Raw genomic sequence first — 18,652 nt, forward strand, 5'->3', positions numbered from 1 at the left:
TGCTACCCAAATAGATACCAAAGTTTTCTTTGAATGTCTCGAAATGTCAAGTTGAACAAGAAATATGTGATTTTAAGTTGAAACTAAATTCTCATCAATTCGGTGCATGTTTTGATTGAAGGCTTCTCTTTTCCTCACCTATGTTTGTGTGTGTGTGTGTGTGTGTGCGTGTGCATACACATCTTTCTACTTTAGGCTTGCAAAAACCAAATTCAGTGTATTCATTCTTCAAAGGGAAACACAGCATATACTTCAGTATGATCACAATTGGGCCAGTTGTGCAATGTAATACATTATCACAAATTCAATTTCTAGACCTTTCATAACATGAATGAAAGTACACTGTTCAGAGAGCTATGGCGAGCTAACCCTTGAAGAAGTATGCATGTCTGCCTTCTTTTATTATGGAGGACATTAGGAAATATAGATGTTCAGATGGCAGCAGCATTTTTAGCATGGTTTATTTATCATGTGTGAAGGCATGGTCAGATAATCTATGTTTGAACCATTATCTCCTGCACGCGTGTGAACGTGCCCACCATTTTATCACAGCTTGTAACTGCTCTGTATGTATCACAGCTGAGTACATTTGACTGGCATAATGGCATAGTGGCATCCTGGCACAGCGAGTTTAACCCTTTGATAACTACTAATCCGATTCACCTTTGACACATCATTGGGATTGGTTGCTAGCTGCAAGGACAAAAACTTTCCAATAACAACAGTCAATATCGATAATTTTGTGGCAATGATCCAGCAAGCAAGACATACAGCAGTGAGACAGAGCGAGAGAAAAAATAATGATAGTAATCACATGATTCAATGAAGATAAAGACGATACATGATGAAACATTACTGAGTTCTTGCTCTTTAAGTAACTGGGTTCAGGAAAATGACAAGCTTGAGAGGAGAAAGACGACCGCTACAAACACACGCACAGATATCCCTCAAAATGAGGCAAACCAATTTCCGGTCATGCCATCCCTTGTCGTTGAGTCAAGTGATGATACACTACGGTCGGGATGACACATTTCGACAATGCTTGCCCATCTCCCCGTGTCTCTCTCTCCTCGATATCAAAGAAGTCCAATCAAATGCGAATTATCATCCAGAATGGTATCCGACTGGAGAACAGAAGCCCACTGAAAAGCCGACGCCCGGTTACGGGTCAGTGCCTCCTCTCCTCTCCGCAACTCCCTTGACGACCAGGCATTCATCCAGGTGGCTGGAGTATAAGAATCGTGGAGGACAGGTGGCAGGCAACAAGGGCTCCTCCCCAGATGCGGGCCGACGCCTGGTTACGGGTCGACGCCCGGTTACGGGTCGATGGTGTCGTACTGCTGGAGTGCTTCTTCCAGCTTGATGGTGATGTTCTTGTAAAACTTGATCTGCTCCTGAAGGTAGACCTGCATCATCCACTTGAAGTCCCGGACTCGCTCTCGATGGAAATGGTTTACTTCGGCTGGAACAACAGGAAGAGGAAGAGAATTGGAAAAAGAGAGAAGATGATAGAGAAGACAAAATTAAGATGCATTCTACAATTCAGTTTTAAATTATCCCCGACTCCTTCTTCACCCCCCCCCCCAAAAAAAAAGAAGAAATGTTCACATTACAATCATCATAAATGTCATGTACATACAACCATTAAAATGAAATTACAATTACCACGTGAAAACTGAATTTCATTATTGGACAGTAAATCAAATCAAATCAAATCAAATACGAAGTACTAGCAGTTGAGTAGAGACAGCAGTAGCAGAATTACATGTAGAACTGTCATTATGACTGTTACTGCACCATACTATCATCACAGTAAGTACTACTATTAGAATGCATACTTGCCAACATTTTGAAATCCTGAAGAGGTAGATTTTGTGAGGGAGTGAAGCGACCAAGCCCGAGCGCGCTTGCACGCGAGGGGGGGGGGGGGGGGGGAGGGTGTGGGAGGGGGGTGTCCCCCCTGCAACGGTGTGGACTTTTTTTGTTTTTCAATATCCAAATATGAGATTTGGTGCATGCTTTTTAACGTTTTTAAAGGGTTATTGGTATTGATTAAAAAAACATATTATCCATGTAAATCTATGAACTATTTTGTAGACTATGCATATAAAAATAAAATCAGACATATTGGTAAATAATTTTTGTAGGCTTAGTGTATGTGAAAAAGTAATCAAATATATTGGCAAATAATTTATCCCCTTATAGTGTACTTTCTGTTGTGGAGCTAGTTTGATGAATAAGACATAATGTTGCCCTCACCAAATCTAAATTAATTAGCAGATGACCTGGCTGTGAGATATATTCCTGTACGTGGCAGATTTTGCTCTCTTCTGCAGTGTTTGGGAGGGTTTCCATTCGTAGCATTCGCTCTTGCAGAACGTGAGCTACCAAAACATTCCTATTACGCGTGGTTCTAGCTACATGTACAAGTGTACAGTAAGTCTTGCACGCACGTAGATATGATACAGACCACTGCAGTGTGCATACATGTGTGCATATTAGAAGGCTGAATACGGCGTTTTTGAGGAATGAGTTCCTTGAAATTATTATTAGTATTCTAATTACTAGCTTATCTTAGGGAATCAACGCACAATGAGGGGAAAATATGACTTCCATTTCATTTTATGGTAGGTTTGCTACAAAATCGGTAGATCAGAAGTGAAAATCGGTAGCCGGTCAAAACCTCTAAAAAGCGGTAGAGTTGGCAAGTATGAGAATGCCACCAAACATTCTCTTTCAAAATATCTTTAATAGTTTTTAGGCTTTCAGCTGATCCGCATATCAGGCTCTGTGACTCGCGTTTCCACGCTTTGAGTGGCAAGATCGTACAACTATATTTTTAATTAAAGAGGAACCCCTGGTGCGAGTCTGTAGGCAATGTTCAACACTTCCAAGATAATGCGACGTTGCTCATGCTAGGTTTCGTATAAGCATGGACACCCTGCCAAAATCAGCACGATAATTTGCAGCACACCACCTACACATACACATGTATGTGTGTGCATCCTGGCTGCTGTATTTGCTGCCATGTGTAGACCTGTTTGGATTGAGCACTGTTTCTTTATGTTAACATAAATTGCAACTATACATTATGTAACTGGGAGACTTCAGTATGCCTTACAATAATTGATATATGCACTGACATAGCAATGCACCTGACTTATTGCATAACCCATCGAATCATCTTTTCTTCTTATTTTGGAAGCTTCCAAGTAATGGCTGACATAACTATAAAATTACAGTGTTTTGAAACAGAATATATCTATATGTGACGGGAAAAAAAAAGAAAAAAAAAGTTGCATGGCCTAATTTTACATGAGGACTCAAAATACAATAGTAGGTGAAAAGGGTTAACCTAGTCAACGGTAAATTTTTATATTTTCTGAAAGAGCAATTCTTCTTCTGCATTATTCCACAGTTTGGGATCATAAAATGAATGGGAAATTGTGTTTTAGCAGTTTTTCTAAAACACCTTTTTGTAGAAAAGCATGACCATGTACGTTTTTACAGAGGCCCCTTTTCATTTCTTTATAGAAACCTTTACACACTCTTCACTTTCAACTCTAAAGGATGTTGTTACTGCTTTGAAAGTTGGTATTAGTCATGGATAGAATGCTTCAACAGAGCATGTTGAATTTCCACTTAACATGATAATCCCTTCATTATTGTGGGCAAGGAGTTTTACATCCTGTTTTTTGTCCCATTCATTGCACACAGCATGACTTGGTAAGCTTAAGCACTTGAATAGACCCTGTACTTCAGAGCCTCTTTTCTCAGTACACACTATTCCACAATGTGTGCTTTCTTTCCAATATTTAGGTAGCTTAGGAGAGTCCATTTGAATTGAGTTATACATCATTTTAAAGCATAAAATCTGCTCTTGCAGAATCTGCCCTTCACTGAAAATCCATGTCTGGCGACTTTTTGTTGGTTTTGTGGTGCAGGGTCAAATAATATGATACGCATGAACACACCAGCATATGTGTGTGAGTCCCGACTGCTGTATTTAGCGTCTATATATGTCGACCCTGCACCACAAAACCAACAAAAAGTCACCAGACATGGATTTTTAGTTAAGGGCAGATTCTGAAAGAGAAGACTCTAAGCTTTAAAATGATGTATAACTCCATTCAAATGGACTCACCTAACCTATCTAAAATTTCGGAAGACAGCACATACTCTGGAAAAAGTGAATTCACAAGAAAAGAGGCTCTGAAGTACAGGGTCTATTCAAGCACTTTAATCTTTACTAAGCTGTGCTAGCTGTGTGATGAAAGGGACAAAAACAGGATGTTAACCACTGTAGCAACAACAATGAAGGGATTATTAGATTAAGCTGAAATTGAGCATGCTCTATCAACACATTCTGTCCATGATAAATGCCAACTTTAAAAGCAGTAGCATTATCCTTTCAAAAGTGATTAGAGTTGAAAGTGAAGAGTGTGTGAAGGATTTTCAAGAAATGAAAAGGGGCCTCTGAGACATACACTACCTGATGACACTACTCTACCAAATACGGGTTGTAGAAAGACTGCTGAACACCCACTTTCCCATTCATTCTATAGTCCCAAACTTACGAATAGTGTAGAAGAATTGCTCTTTCAGAAAATATGGAAAACTCAAAATTGACTTGGTTGACCCATTTCACCTTTTTTGAGTCCTCACGTCAAATCAAGGGGTGCAACTTTTTGTTGGTTTTGGGATGCACGGTCACATGTAAAAGATTAATACGCATGCTATCTGACTGTAATGACATGCGTGTACACATCTCCCTTAGACCTTGCTTCAGTGTAAGGTCTGGCTCATCACCAGAGAAATCATGCTGTAATAGTGGGAATTTTCTTTTGCATGTTTCTAATTGTGAACCATTTGTGTCCATATATTTTGTACCTATATATTGTAAGTTGAGAAAGTCTTGTATTTACTTTGGGGCCTATTCCCAACAAGCCTGAAAGGCTTTAATTGGTCCCCCACAATGAATATGTTTATACTATGACTTGAAATATAATGATTGTTGTTTTTAATGTGGAAATAAATGAAATGAAATGAAATTCCACAGATTAAAAGAGATAACATATTATTCCATATCACAAGCAAAAAACAATTGTGCACTTTTATTTTCCTGCTACCTTCATAGTGTTCAAAAAATTCCACTTTTACAGTTACTGTAATTCTATTGCGATATTTTGGGAGGCATGATGCTGCCCTCTGTTGTGCATTCTGGGACATGGCCTCTTTCTCTTACCCATCATGGCGTAAGAGATGACGTCCGCTCGTCTCTTGACCGCCTCCGCCTCCTCAAAGTCCATCTTCTGCTCCTCCCTCTGCTTCTGGCATTCCTTGACAGTCTGCACAGTGTGCTGTAAGGGAGATCAACAGTCAGACAGTGTTGGAATGAAAGCTTGTTGAATATCCATGAGCTTGTCAAACTGATTGACATATTGCTCTGCATCAACATTAATACAAACTGTATTGATCAGTCTTTTTTTTTTTTTTTTGCAATAGTAGTTTTTTTTTTTTAGTGGAAGATCTAGGGTCAGAAGGTGTTGGGAATGAATGCTTGTTGACTATTCATGAGCTTGCAACCGACTGAAAACCTGTCCTACCAAGTGCTGAATTGATCAGTGTTTTCTTGTAGTAGCCTTTCTTTTCTTTTGTCATGGCCAATAGTAAAAAGCACCTATCAATTCAGCGCTTATAGGTCTAGGCCAATTTGTCAAATAGTTATGATAAAAACAACTCAAAGCAAGAATTTCATCACTCTGAATTCATGACCTTATGCTACGGGCATTGTGTTTGAATCCGAGATTTAATCTCTCTCCTTCCCAAATCAATACACAAACACAGACATACACACACACATACACACACAAGCAAATACAGAATCCTCTATCTACCTTCACGGTGAGCTGCTGGAGGAGGAGGCAAGTCTCCAAAGAAAAAGAAATGTAAGGAATTGTACAGTTCCACTGCTTTTGAATATTCATTACTTTCTTACATAAAACACACACACACACACATTCCTCATGAATGTCTCCATTGTCTCTTGTGAGCTTTGCAATGAGACTCCCTAAAACTAGGGAAATCTATAAGCCTTGGTACACAAAAAGCAAGAAATATTTGTAGCAAGAAATTTTTGAGAACTGCCACTGGCATCCAATGCATTAAAGTGTCGACAAGAACTTTCATGTGCATTTCAATTTCACGCATCTTGGGTCTCATGAAATTCACAAAATTAAAATGCACATGAACATTTCTGGTCTTACACTGAATACACAGGTCAAAGAATCTTGACTGAAAATTTTTGCAGATTGCCACTGACATCCAATGGCTTTTAGTGTTGACAAGATCTTTCACATGCATTTCAACTTTGCCACATCTAGGCTCTCACAAAATTGGTGAAATGAAACTGCATGCCAAAATTTCTGGTTTTACAGTACACGTATGTTATTGGGAAAGCTGAGCTCGCAAACAAAGTATGTGCCGTTTACAGTACTATATACGCTGTTATTTTCGTGTACAGATATCTTTGTCAACGAGGAGGTCACAGACATTTTAGCGAGATGTTGTTTTTCGTGAAATGACACAGAGGGCTTCATAAGTGCATTGTTACATGTACCTTAGCACATGGTGATATTTTTGCTTGTTGTCAAATACGCAGTCCAAATGTGATTCGCAAAATTTGCAAAAATTAACCCCCGCGACATAACAGCTTACTGTAAAACATGATATATTCGCGGCATGAATTTTTCGCGAATTGGAGCCGACGGCCTTTTTTGCGGCATGATATTTTCATGAACTGCCACTGGCATTCAATGCATATAGTGTAGACAAGGACTTTTGCGTGCATTCTAATTTTGCGAATCTTGGCGCTCGCGAAATTAAAATGCACACGAACATTCCTTGTTTTACAGTATACAGTGTGACATGAAATCAAGGAGATGTGCTAGAGGGACAAACCTAACATATGGGACTGGGGGTGATGACACTTTACCTTGTGGAAGTGGATCATGTCTGGGAAGCAGGACATCATACCCCCATACTCCCTGAGGAAGTCCTCAAAGGGGTGCAGGTCGTGCTTGGGCTGCTCGAAGAAGAGCTGACCGATGTCGTGGTACGTCTTCCCCGTGAACCTCATGGCCGCCGTCAGCTGCAGCGATTCTACAACCAGGGGAGAGGCATTCACATGACAGTCACATGACTAGTGTGCATCGTCACTCTTAAATTAACAAAGGGCAAATGGAAACGAAAGCAGTAAAGCAATAACAGTTAACAGTTAACGCAATTCGAAATATATTTCAGTGTTCTATATGCACTGTACAACACAAACACCTGACTGTCCAATAATTTGCTAAACTGTCCACCTTTATTTGGTAAAGTAAAGTTGAATGTGTGTGTGTTCATCTCAAAATTCTACAGTAGTTCATGTACCACCATAATGATATAGCAGACAAAGATTTTTTTTTTTTTTTTTTCAGGATTAGACAATGTTCTGAACTCAGGGATCAAAAGCTCATACTATTATTACTGAATTGGCAACTCCAAATTTCACTGCCTATTCTTGTATATTGCAGAGAGATTAGGTGGAATTTGTTCAATTCAATACATTACATCTTTAAAAACATGAAAGTAATCTAAAAAACAAAAACAACAAAAAACAAATGTTGCCAATTTGATAGGAAATAGAAACAGAATTAATCTTCTATTATTCACATGTTGCCAATTTAATACCTGGTAAGAATCATCCATATACATCTTCCGAGTATTCATGTGCTGCCAATTTAAAAACCATCCATAAATACAGCAATTAATGCTGAATCTGCAGAGCTCTGCAGAGGCTTAATTCTGCAATTGAGAATCACACATCGATAATAGAGGAATCAAATAAAAGACTTGTTGATGTTGTTGTTTAAAGTTTTCTTCATGTAACACCTACAATGAAAAGTGAAAATTATATCTTACACAACAGATACACTACCAATGCAAACCACAGTAGTGTGGTTTGGGAATTGATGAGCAATTGAAGGCTGCATGAGAGATATCCAGGAGAACCAACGCAAAAAATGAGAGAATAAAGAATACAACTTAAAAGCCAAGTGGAAATGAAATAACGCAATGTTACAAGAAAATAGAATGCAGATAATGAAGCTCGAGACCAAAAAGGGGTCAGACAGGTACAAAGGAGAGAGTGAAGGAGGAAGTGGATAATGAATACTAACATGGAAGTGTAAGGCATTCTGTGCACCCTGTTGGGAAAGTCATATATAGTGTGCCGTGCAGAATGTTTCTTCATTAACCGTAAAGTGTGCCACAGTGTAACCCCCCCCCCCCCCTTGCATGCCACATTTAATCTGAGATCACAACGCATGATTTTTTTTTTTTTTTTGGTCTTGTTGTTGTTGTTTTTTGGAAAACATTTTGTATTTCAAAGCCATGTAACTTTTCTATAGAAGTATTTACCTGGTATGCTAAAAATGCAGTGCAGCAAAGTGGTACAATACGTAGATTGCACGGCTTGCTGTGATGCACATGTGTATGTGTGAGGAACAGAACTGCGCATTCACGCATTCAGTGTTATGTGGCATTTTGAGGTTTATCGATCGGTTTCTGCGCAGTTGTGCATTTGAAAAAAATATGTGAAGTTGACGAGCCGTGTAAAGCGAGTCGGGCATGCGAACGTGGCACACAAGAGTTAAAGGACAAGTTCACCTTCATTAGCATAAGGATTGAGAGAATGCAGCAATATTAGTAGAACACATCATTGAAAGTTTGAGGAAAATCGGACAAACTATGTTAAAAAGTTATGAATTTTTGAAGTTTTTGTGCAGTCAGCGCTGGATGAGAAGACTACTGCAGTGTATGATGTCACATGTGTACAACAATACAAGGAAAATATAAAGAGAATCTCACAAAATTTCATCTTTTGAAAAAAGTACACATTACCTTGACTCGCTACTGACATATGTTATGGGTAATATAATTCCCATTGCTTTAGAAAGAGGCAAGTGAAGTGCTCTTTTATTATGCGAAAAAAGTGAAAACATGTTGAATTTCCTTTACATTTTCTTTATACTGTTGTACTCATATGACATCACGAGCCTTAATAGTCTCCTCATCCAGCGGTTCCAACAGAAACATTTTTAAAATTCATAACTTTTGCATCGGTCGTCCAATTTTCCTCAACTTTCACTGATGTGTTCTACTAATATTGCTGCATTCTCTCAATCCTTTTGTTTATGAAGGTGAACTTGTCCTTTAATATTCACAGCATCTATAGAGCAATACTGTGGGGTAAAAAGAAGGGGAAATATGAAAGGGAATGCTGAGGGTGAGTCAACTGGTACAAGCCTTTCCATTTGATCCAATGTAATGACATGAGTCTGCTATTCAGTTGATGACGAAAATAATCATCAATGAGGAAAAACTTTTTAGGCACATCATCCATTCTATGATTTGAAATACAGTATTAATTTCCAAAGAAAAGGTAGTCAAGTACAGGTGAAAAAGAAATTAATTGATATGGTAGGAAGGAAGGCCCTGCGGCAAAACTCTGATACAAAAGCAGGTGCACTGTATCTTCATTGCGACAATCTCACGAAACATTGCCAGTACATGCGCTGGCAAACTAACTTTCTGGGCTAATGAGTTCATTATAAACTAATGTCTTTTCGTTTTTTTCACAAAAGGTTTAACACTTTGGTGACTGCAAGTAAATGTGACCTTGCATCAAAACAATATCATTTTAGTTCAGTCATGCATGACCGTGACAGAGGATTGGCGTTACTGATCTTTAAGTGTTTTCAAAGGTTTCCAGGGTTTTCATTCACATCTTCACAAGCCAAATGGGTGATATGTTGAATGATGAAGACCAATGTAAGACTAGAAATGGAGAATCTGCTCAAAACTGTAAAAAGAACACTACAAATACCTACATGTAGTCTGATGCTTGCCAACAACCACTTTCTTCAGGCGCGAGTTTCTTCACTTTGTCTCCCCCTACAAATTAAATTTGTTAACTCGCACCTGACCCTTCACCCCTCTGAATAATATTCTTTCTTTCAACCACTTTCTTGTCCTACTTTAAATACCTATGATTATTCTTGCAGAAAATACTAATAATCTTGCTGTGCAAAACAAAACAAAAAAGGAAAGAAAAAGAGGAAAAAAGAATGGGTGTAGTGTGAAATTGATCCATGGAACTAGTCGTATTTATGGGCTTGGTAATGAATGATCTCATATAAAATGGCACTTGTGAGGGTGTATGTGTGCATGTGTGCGTATTTAGCCTGTACATACAGACTATACATGGCAGCTGTAGTAGTGCATCAAAGGCTGAAACAGTATACAGCATGGAATGAAAGGTGAGAACGAGAAGGAAGCTAGTAAAAGCAAAGATTACTCATAGAATGAAAAAAGAAATAACTGAAGGAAGTACAGTATTGCAGAAAACGAGCCAACACAGACACTTAACCCGTTGGAAGACTACTCCCGAGTATACTCAGGCAGGTGCTTATGGGAAAAGCTGCTCATCCTCAACGGGTTAAGAAGGGCTCTGAAAGAAGAATCATTCACGTCACCCGGCTTCAAAGAAGGCTCGAAAAAGAAAAGAAAAGGCAGGAAAATGATGTGCACAGGAGGCACTTCAGTCTTCTGTTAGTACAATAAGTGAGAAATGATATAATGAGATAAGGGATAAATTATATCATCAAATAAAAGATAAGTGGACGTTTTCTCTCTACCTTTCGGAGGCTCATCGTTACCCTGTGGATCTAGGGATCAAAGTCATCGTTCAAAGGAAGGGTGTGGAGACAGAAACAGAATAAACACATGCATATATATTCATTACATCATCAAGCAAATAAGACAACTATCACATGAGCGAAAGAAAGAAAAATAACAAAAATAATAATCATTCCAAACAAAAATGAAATCATAACACTGCAGTGTTAAACTGTTTACTTTTGTACATACCAGGCATATCTTTCCATCTGTCATATTTTTGTTTCCTTCTCTCCTGCTTTCCTTCCTTACTTAGTCCCACATATTTAAAAATATTTTCTTAAAACATTTGATACAGGATGTGAGCTCTGATATTTTGCATACCACAACGATATGAAAATGGAGGCACACATAGTGATGATGTTTTTTGTGACAAAACATTCTATCACATTTGCTGCTGACAGAAACAAAAAATAAACAGTCATTTCATAAGTCTCATGTCCTTCCTTTACACACAATTTGATGTCTACACTTGGAGGTCAGTTTGCATCCATTAGCTGTTGTTCTTAAAGTCAGGTGCAATGTAAGCTTCCGACCACACCTCAAGCCTAATCAATATTATGGTGATTTGCATAACAATTGAATCATTATTTTAAAAGTCAAAAGGTCTTGCTCAATCTCTATCAGAAAGTATAATATCATAAAGCATCATAGTCTCACACACACACATACAAATCATAATGTATGATTTGCCTGCATGCACTGTTATTAAAACAAAATATCTCATTATCATAATCCATTTCAAAGAGAAAAATTACAGATTTTTCTGTATTAAAAGTTTTGAAAGTAACAAGGTCTTGTTTTTTGCCTACAATCATAACAGTCATGCTTATTGATAAACATCATATTACAATTTGCATTCCACATAGAGCAAATACAACTGTACATGTATTACTGTTAGAGGACTTTTAACCAACTTCAAAATCATGCTATTCTCAAGTCACATGCTGTACTAAATCTAAGTCACAAGCTACATCACATGATCACAGAAACAGGCATATTCATGCTCTCTACTTTGTCAGCAATCAGCATTTCATTTCTGGGATAAAAAGAAAGGGGATCTATCACTTGGTCTACATCCACTTCGTCTAACAGCCATTCAGTCTCAACCCAAATGGTCTAATTCCGTTTCGTCTACAACCAGTTCATCTAATGGCCATCTAGTCCAATTGTCACATAGCCTCATTTCCAGTTGGTCTACTTTCAGATGGGCTACAGGTATGCCCATTTCATCTAATACCCACAGTTTAATAAACAAAATGGGAAAAAGTCCATGGAGAAAAAATTGCAATTAGACCATCTGGCCATCAGACGAAACGATAATTAGCCAAACTGGGCATTAGACCAAGTGATAAGTAGACCAAACGTACATTAGATGAAATTGATAGTAGCCCAAATGAGTTGTGATGTTAGACGGACTGGGAAGTAGACCATCTAATACTAGACCAAGTGGCAATAAACCAAAAGAAAACCCAAACAAACATACAAAAAAAGAGACGACTTGACGGAAACATTGGTGGACTGCCAGATCACATGACCTGATGTTAGGAAGTGACTCACACACCATTCACGTGTGAATGTGAGTGAGCTATTTCAGTCACAGGTTCTCAACATCAATGAACTCTCTAGTTTTTACTGTCACATAGGCACTACCCAAGAAGATGCCGTCAACACTTGGGGGGGGGGGGGGTATAGAAAGTAGCTGATACAAATGGGCTGATCTTTATCAGAGGACATGAGTGATAACAAATCCAGCGAGTGCAATAATCTGCTAACAGGATGGCTATGGCAGAAATAATCCAGAACTTCTGAAGAAAAAGTGAGGGTGTAAAGTCAAAGGCTGATCCCACCTTCACTGGCCTATGAATGTTGGTGAATTTCCAGGGACATGACTCCCCAAGTGCTCGTGTAATTTCATAAAACAAAATTATTGGTCTTTTAATTGGTCACGCTAAAGATGTTGAGAGAGGCTGGAGTAATTAAAACTGCTTGATGACAAACTAGAAAGAGGGTTTCAGAAACGTGAGAGTACTAATTATAGCTTTTCAAAAGCCTGAAAGCACAGGGTCCCATGCATTGGATCTCTTGCTGGTCCCTGCTCCAATTTCTCATTAACTGCATTCAAAACTGTTTGTTTCAGAGTCAGAATAGGAGATTGATTGTGGACTTGCACGAAGGCTAAATTTACAGGCTGGATGGGATTTCATCTGAACCCTGGAACTAAAAACTGATTTCCTCTCTTTATTTTGGTTTCCTGCTCTCAAATTATTGATATAACTATTTGCAAACTAAAAGCAAAGTGAAAGTATGTCAAGTTTTGCAAGAGGAAATGGATACCCTTTGAATATACACTTTGAAATGTAGAACATCATTCCAGAGTATCGTGTAACAAAAGAAAGGTAAAGTTTCCAAGTGTAGCAGGATTATTACTGGTGTAAAAAAAAAAAAGAAAAAAGAAAAAAAAAAGGCACCTCAAGCTATCAAACAGGATGGCAAAAATTTGCCATTTTACATAATATATACATATATATATATCTATATATATGAAGAGTTTGTTCGCAAAAACCGATAAGTCCATTTTTGAAGATTTTGAAGTACGGTCTCTGTCATAAAGTACAAAATAATACCTTTTAACCCGTTGAGGACGGTTTGACTTCGCTACAACACGCATTTCCCATAGACACCTGCCCGAGTATACTCGGGACTCGTCCTCAACGGGTTAAATGATATATTGGTCACTACATATAAAGGTACATTTTTGAAGTTATGGTCAAAAGAAGCAAAAATTTTCTTATCATTCTCTTTATTTTTCTTGACCTTTCATCTCCATTTGGCAAACATGGACTTATCGGTTTTTGCGAACAAACTCTTCATATAGAAATATATATAGATTTTTTCCACATAGAGTTGTTCATACGATGTACATGGATTTCAAGAACTCATCCAACTAGGTAATTTTGTCATAGAAGTCACTCCTTACAACAGATACCACAGATCTTAGTGCATATAATCACACAGACTGGGGGAAATAAAACACTAGAATGTAAAAATGACTGCCAAATGGCCAATTATTTTTTAGTGATGTTGGAAGGTGAAACAGAAGGATCAACACACATGTCATCAATACCATGCACTGGGATGCAATGGGTGCCACTCTTTAAGTGGGAAGGGGGTAAACGTGGGTTGAGAAGGGCGCCCTCGTGGGCCACTTGTGAGACGAAACAAGGCCGCAATTGTAGATAGCGTGCAGGCATCACAAACCCAAGGCATCGGGCAAGACAACAAAACCATTCGTCATGTGGTGCTACTCTAGGGAGCGGATGCTATTACCGTGACAACAGGGAAGGAGGAAGGGGTGGGATAAGTTGCGGGGGGGGGGGGGGGGATGGGAAAGCACTCACTTGGTCTGTTGTCGAGTTCAAAGGTCGAGGCGAGCTCGTCAAAGGAGTGCCCAATCTTCTGGTACTCTCTCTTGAATGCTGGTTAGATACAGAAGACAAAGTGAGCATGAGATTATCATTTAAGGCAGACTGATATTTAAAAAAAAATTATTTGCATTATATCAGACAAAGCAACCCTGTTTCTTTCACCCTTTTACTATGGCCATGAAACTAGAAAATGGGAGTGTAGACTACGTAAGAATGAAGAGTGTTTACTGAATACGCCATACACTCGGCTAGTCTTAATTTTTCGTGAATCCAGACTTTGTGACGTTACGAGAGTGGCTTCATTCGCGAGCATGGTGAGTGTAGTATTATAATGCATCTGTACACATGAACATCGCAAGCATGTCAGGATCAGAATCCACTAGTATTTTCACATGTTCTTATTAGCTGTATATCAGGTATAGTATGCAGTATGTCTAAAGTATGATACTCATTTTTTAGGTAAGGAGACGATTTGTGTCTCTTTTTTCTTGTTTTTCACAATGGTAACCTTTTATTCAATATTTTGGTTGCATATGTATGCTTTGTATCAATGATTTTATCAATTGTGTTTTGTTGTTTATATTCATGACGAATGCTATGTTATACATGTATGTATCATTGATGATAAAGACTGTGAAAAAACAAACATGTGTGTGTGTGTGTGTATGTATATGTCAGTAGGTGTATGTGGTGGTGGTGGATAGGGGTGTGACAGGGAAGGGGAGACTGTACATTGTGATCGCCGATTTCATGACTTAGAAACGATCTTTGCACCATGAAGTACAAGTACATGGGAATTTGTTTTCAAATGATTGATGATTGTACTCCACTTTTCATTTGCCTGTATTGTACGCACTCGAGTGAATACTCAATTTGATTTAGGCAATAATATTGCACTGAATGAAATCAAACAATGGTAACTGAAGAAAAAAAAAAGTGTGACAACTTACGTCCGAGGTGTTTCTTGCTGTAGTCGTGGATGACTTGTTGAATCTGTGCCATGCTCTGGTCCAGACTTTTGGTGAATCGTGTGAACGTGTCATGTTGCCTTTCTCTGAGTAATCCCGGGTTGGCAAAATGAAAGAAGAATCACAAAATTCGAGCCGTCACTCATCAAGATGCAACTCAATTCAACTGACTTCAGCTCCATGCACCACATGCACAGCATTGTAAGTAGTAACCGATAGCAATCAAGAAAGAATTCCTATGCTCCTCAACAAATATTCCATTAAACTTCAGTTTCTTATTTTCCTCACTACATTTTCCCCCATAAAACCCTATTTAAAAAACAAACAAACAAACAAACAAAACAAAAACAAAAAACCCAGCAACTCTTCTGCCTAGAATGATATAAGTCAAATTCCCAAAGCATGTTTATTTTCATCCATGTCAGGGTATAATACAGCTGTCCTGGCCTCTTTTTCTCTCTTTCTCTTTCATAGTATCGACACACAACTCCATTAATATCATAGCTGACACAACATGGCATACAACAAATTCATTTTCATCACAGCTCAAAGATATAGGGGTGAGGTACAGTGGATTTCCAACACATTTGAACCATGTAATATATAATATCATATCTGAGAGAACTGCCATAAAAAGACTGTAATTGATTAATAACTGACTTCCAACACATGTAATTAAATTCAGAACAGTTCCAAACATATTTCTGGTATTATGGTCTCTCCCTCTCCCTCCCTTTCTCTCATTCACTGTCTCTGTCTGTCTGTCTGTTTGTCTAAATCTGTCTCTCTAAATATAAATCTGTCTATTTCTCTCTCCCTTTGTCAGTTTGTCTCTCTGTCTGTCTCTGTTTCTGTCTGTATCTCTATCCCAGACTATCTGCCCTCTCTCTCTCTTCTTGTCTCGGTCTGTGTCTTTCTGTCCGTCCATCAGTCTGTCCGTGCGTCCGTCCCTCTGTCCGCCTGTCCCTCTGTCCGCCTTTCCCTCTGTCTGTCTGTCCCCCATTCCCCCCCTTTCCCATAGTCTCCCCTATGCAGCAAAACCCCAGGCTTACATTGTCCCTATATCCAAGTTGTTATTGGGTGTCTGTATATTCTGGTAGAACGCTGCTCCCATCAGATCATCTTTCTCTGCTTTTCTCTTCCCTTGCTTCCACAGCTATATAAAGGAAAAGATAAAAAGACATGGGGGATCAGCTAAAAGTAAAAAGAAATGTTACATGGAAAGATTCCTTTATTACATTGTACAACACAGGTAACACCATTCAATACACTTTCTATGAAAGCAATGCTATCTATCCTCTTTGTTGTGTGAACTTACGTTTGTATGTAATAACGATGACATTATTGCGTGATTAATTTTTCGCACTGCGTGGCATAAAATCATATTCCCAGGTTCTTGAAATTGGGCTGCGCAATTGTCAACCCATTCAAAATGTGCTAGGAAAATTGTGAAGATATTTTTCGCGGGTTTTAGAATTTGTGCTAGCTATAAGTCATGCGAAATACATGAAACTTTCTGAATTACAAACCAGGGCCCCGTTGCTAGAAACTTTGCGTTTAAATGCAACTTGCAACTGATTGTCACTGGCCAATCAAAATCATTGTTGCATGCATGTCTTCTTAATAGGGCAGACCCTGAGCCAATCAGAATGGTTGTTTCAAAATTAGCAATTATTTGCAATTGATTGCAACTTGCTTGCAACGGGGCCCAGAACTGATAAGGTTAAACTCTTGGCTGACTTCTCATGGCATTTGAACGCACAAACTTTATGAACAAAAAAAAAAAATTTTAAATAAGAAATTAAGCATGGAATAGAGGCTACCATCTCTTTTACCATTATAGATCTACAAGGGTAGAAAGATATATGAATAGATGGATGGATGAATACATAGTGATGGAGATTTTGTAGACAGTTGGAGGGAAGAACAGAAAGAGAAAGCAGAAAATCTGAGAAAGGATGAGAAAATCCCACTACTCTAGTGTACGTACACCTACTCTCCCTAATGGATAAATCCTGACATAAAGCATGTAACATGGAAGATAGGTGGCACCAAGAGATAGAGAAATGATAATAAAATTCTGAGAAGAAAGAGAGAGAGAGAGAGAGAGAGAGAGAGGGATAGAATGGATTGTCATAGATTGATACTAGGCAGATATATTCAATACATCAACAGAGAAAGAGAGAGAGAGGAGTGGGAAATAGAATGAGAGAACAGCAAGGAATTTGAGGAGAGGACAAAATGCTCTATCACTTTACCTCGTACACACATTGAGGGACAGAATCTGGAATGCGTGCAAAATGGAACAGTAGAGGCTGTTTTCATAAAAACAGGACATTTCTCAGCAAAGAAAGATAGAGAGAAGACTCAAGACAGAAAGATGGACTGACAGACAGATGTACATTTATGAAGTTGCTAAAAAGGCACGCACCTTCTCGTCTGTACACGTGATGAAGTGCATCATGACGTCACTGGGGCCGATAACGGGATGCGCCGTCATCCGGTTCATCCATCTCTGGAGCTGATCCATCCTCTTCTCAATGAACGCCTCCTCGTACCGACCTGGCAGGGGTGAGGGTGGGGGGAGAGGGAGGGGTTGTATGAGTACAACTTTAATCCAGTAGTCACTGAACCACCCGAAACCACCCATCTCATTACTCCCTAAAATGTCCGAAACTGCCATCTTTTTTTTAAAGCTTTATGCATTTTATGCTTTACCATTTTTATTGTTTTCATATAGAATACACATGTGTAATTACCTAATTTGAAAGAGGTCAAAGGTCAACAAACGTATCATGTAAGAATTACTACTGTGAAACACAAGTCTCTTGGCAAAGTCTTAATAGGCTTTCAAATAAACATACCTTATGATAAACAATATTAAGACATGTTGTGAGCTACTTTGCATAATTTAGAAAGTTCTTAAAATGAGAGTAATATTGCTGTACCTTCCCGGGAACAATATGTGCTATTATGTATGGAATCTTCGGTTGATAAAGGTTTAATCGATCAATCAAACAATGCAATGTGGGTACATCTTTACACAGACACAGAAACAAAACAAAACAGAACATAACAGGGCATAACTTAACCTAACCTAACCTAACCTAACCTAACCTAACCTAACCTAACATAACCTAACCTATTTAACCTAACCTAATCTAACCTAACATTAACCTAACCTAACCTAACATAACAAAACATAATATTTAATAACAAAACACAACATAACAGTGAAAATAAACCTGAAATAGCTGATAATCATACCTGAGTCTTTGGCTCAGGTAAGCTAAAAACCTAAAATCTGCACTGTTTGTGACTTACCTGTGACCTGCTTGTCTGGAAGTGGAGGAACGATGATTAATGTGAATTTTTCCGCTAACCTCTCGTAGAGCCAGTCGAAATGTTTGTATCTCCGACTGACGCGAATGCCAGTGTTCTGAAAAATGCAACGTGGAAAGGACAAGATGCCAATAA

At 38.5% G+C, this 18,652-nt stretch overlaps 1 protein-coding gene across 1 annotated transcript in view; it reads right to left on the reverse strand.

Moving 5' to 3' along the window:
- Positions 1–222: 222 nt before the first annotated feature.
- Positions 223–18,652, reverse strand: part of LOC140246670 (sorting nexin-33-like) — a 70,562-nt gene continuing 52,132 nt past the window's right edge. Inside the window, exons 7-15 of the mRNA XM_072326010.1 lie at positions 18,500–18,614; positions 17,607–17,737; positions 16,228–16,331; positions 15,158–15,261; positions 14,181–14,258; positions 10,740–10,769; positions 6,995–7,161; positions 5,246–5,360; positions 223–1,462 (exon numbers count right to left, since the gene is read on the reverse strand). Coding sequence (XP_072182111.1) covers positions 1,317–1,462; positions 5,246–5,360; positions 6,995–7,161; positions 10,740–10,769; positions 14,181–14,258; positions 15,158–15,261; positions 16,228–16,331; positions 17,607–17,737; positions 18,500–18,614 — 990 coding nt within the window. The 3' untranslated portion in view covers positions 223–1,316. The remainder of the gene's footprint in view (positions 1,463–5,245; positions 5,361–6,994; positions 7,162–10,739; positions 10,770–14,180; positions 14,259–15,157; positions 15,262–16,227; positions 16,332–17,606; positions 17,738–18,499; positions 18,615–18,652) is intronic.

Source organism: Diadema setosum, chromosome 3 (assembly GCF_964275005.1).
Source record: "Diadema setosum chromosome 3, eeDiaSeto1, whole genome shotgun sequence".
NCBI classification, from domain to species: domain Eukaryota; kingdom Metazoa; phylum Echinodermata; class Echinoidea; order Diadematoida; family Diadematidae; genus Diadema; species Diadema setosum.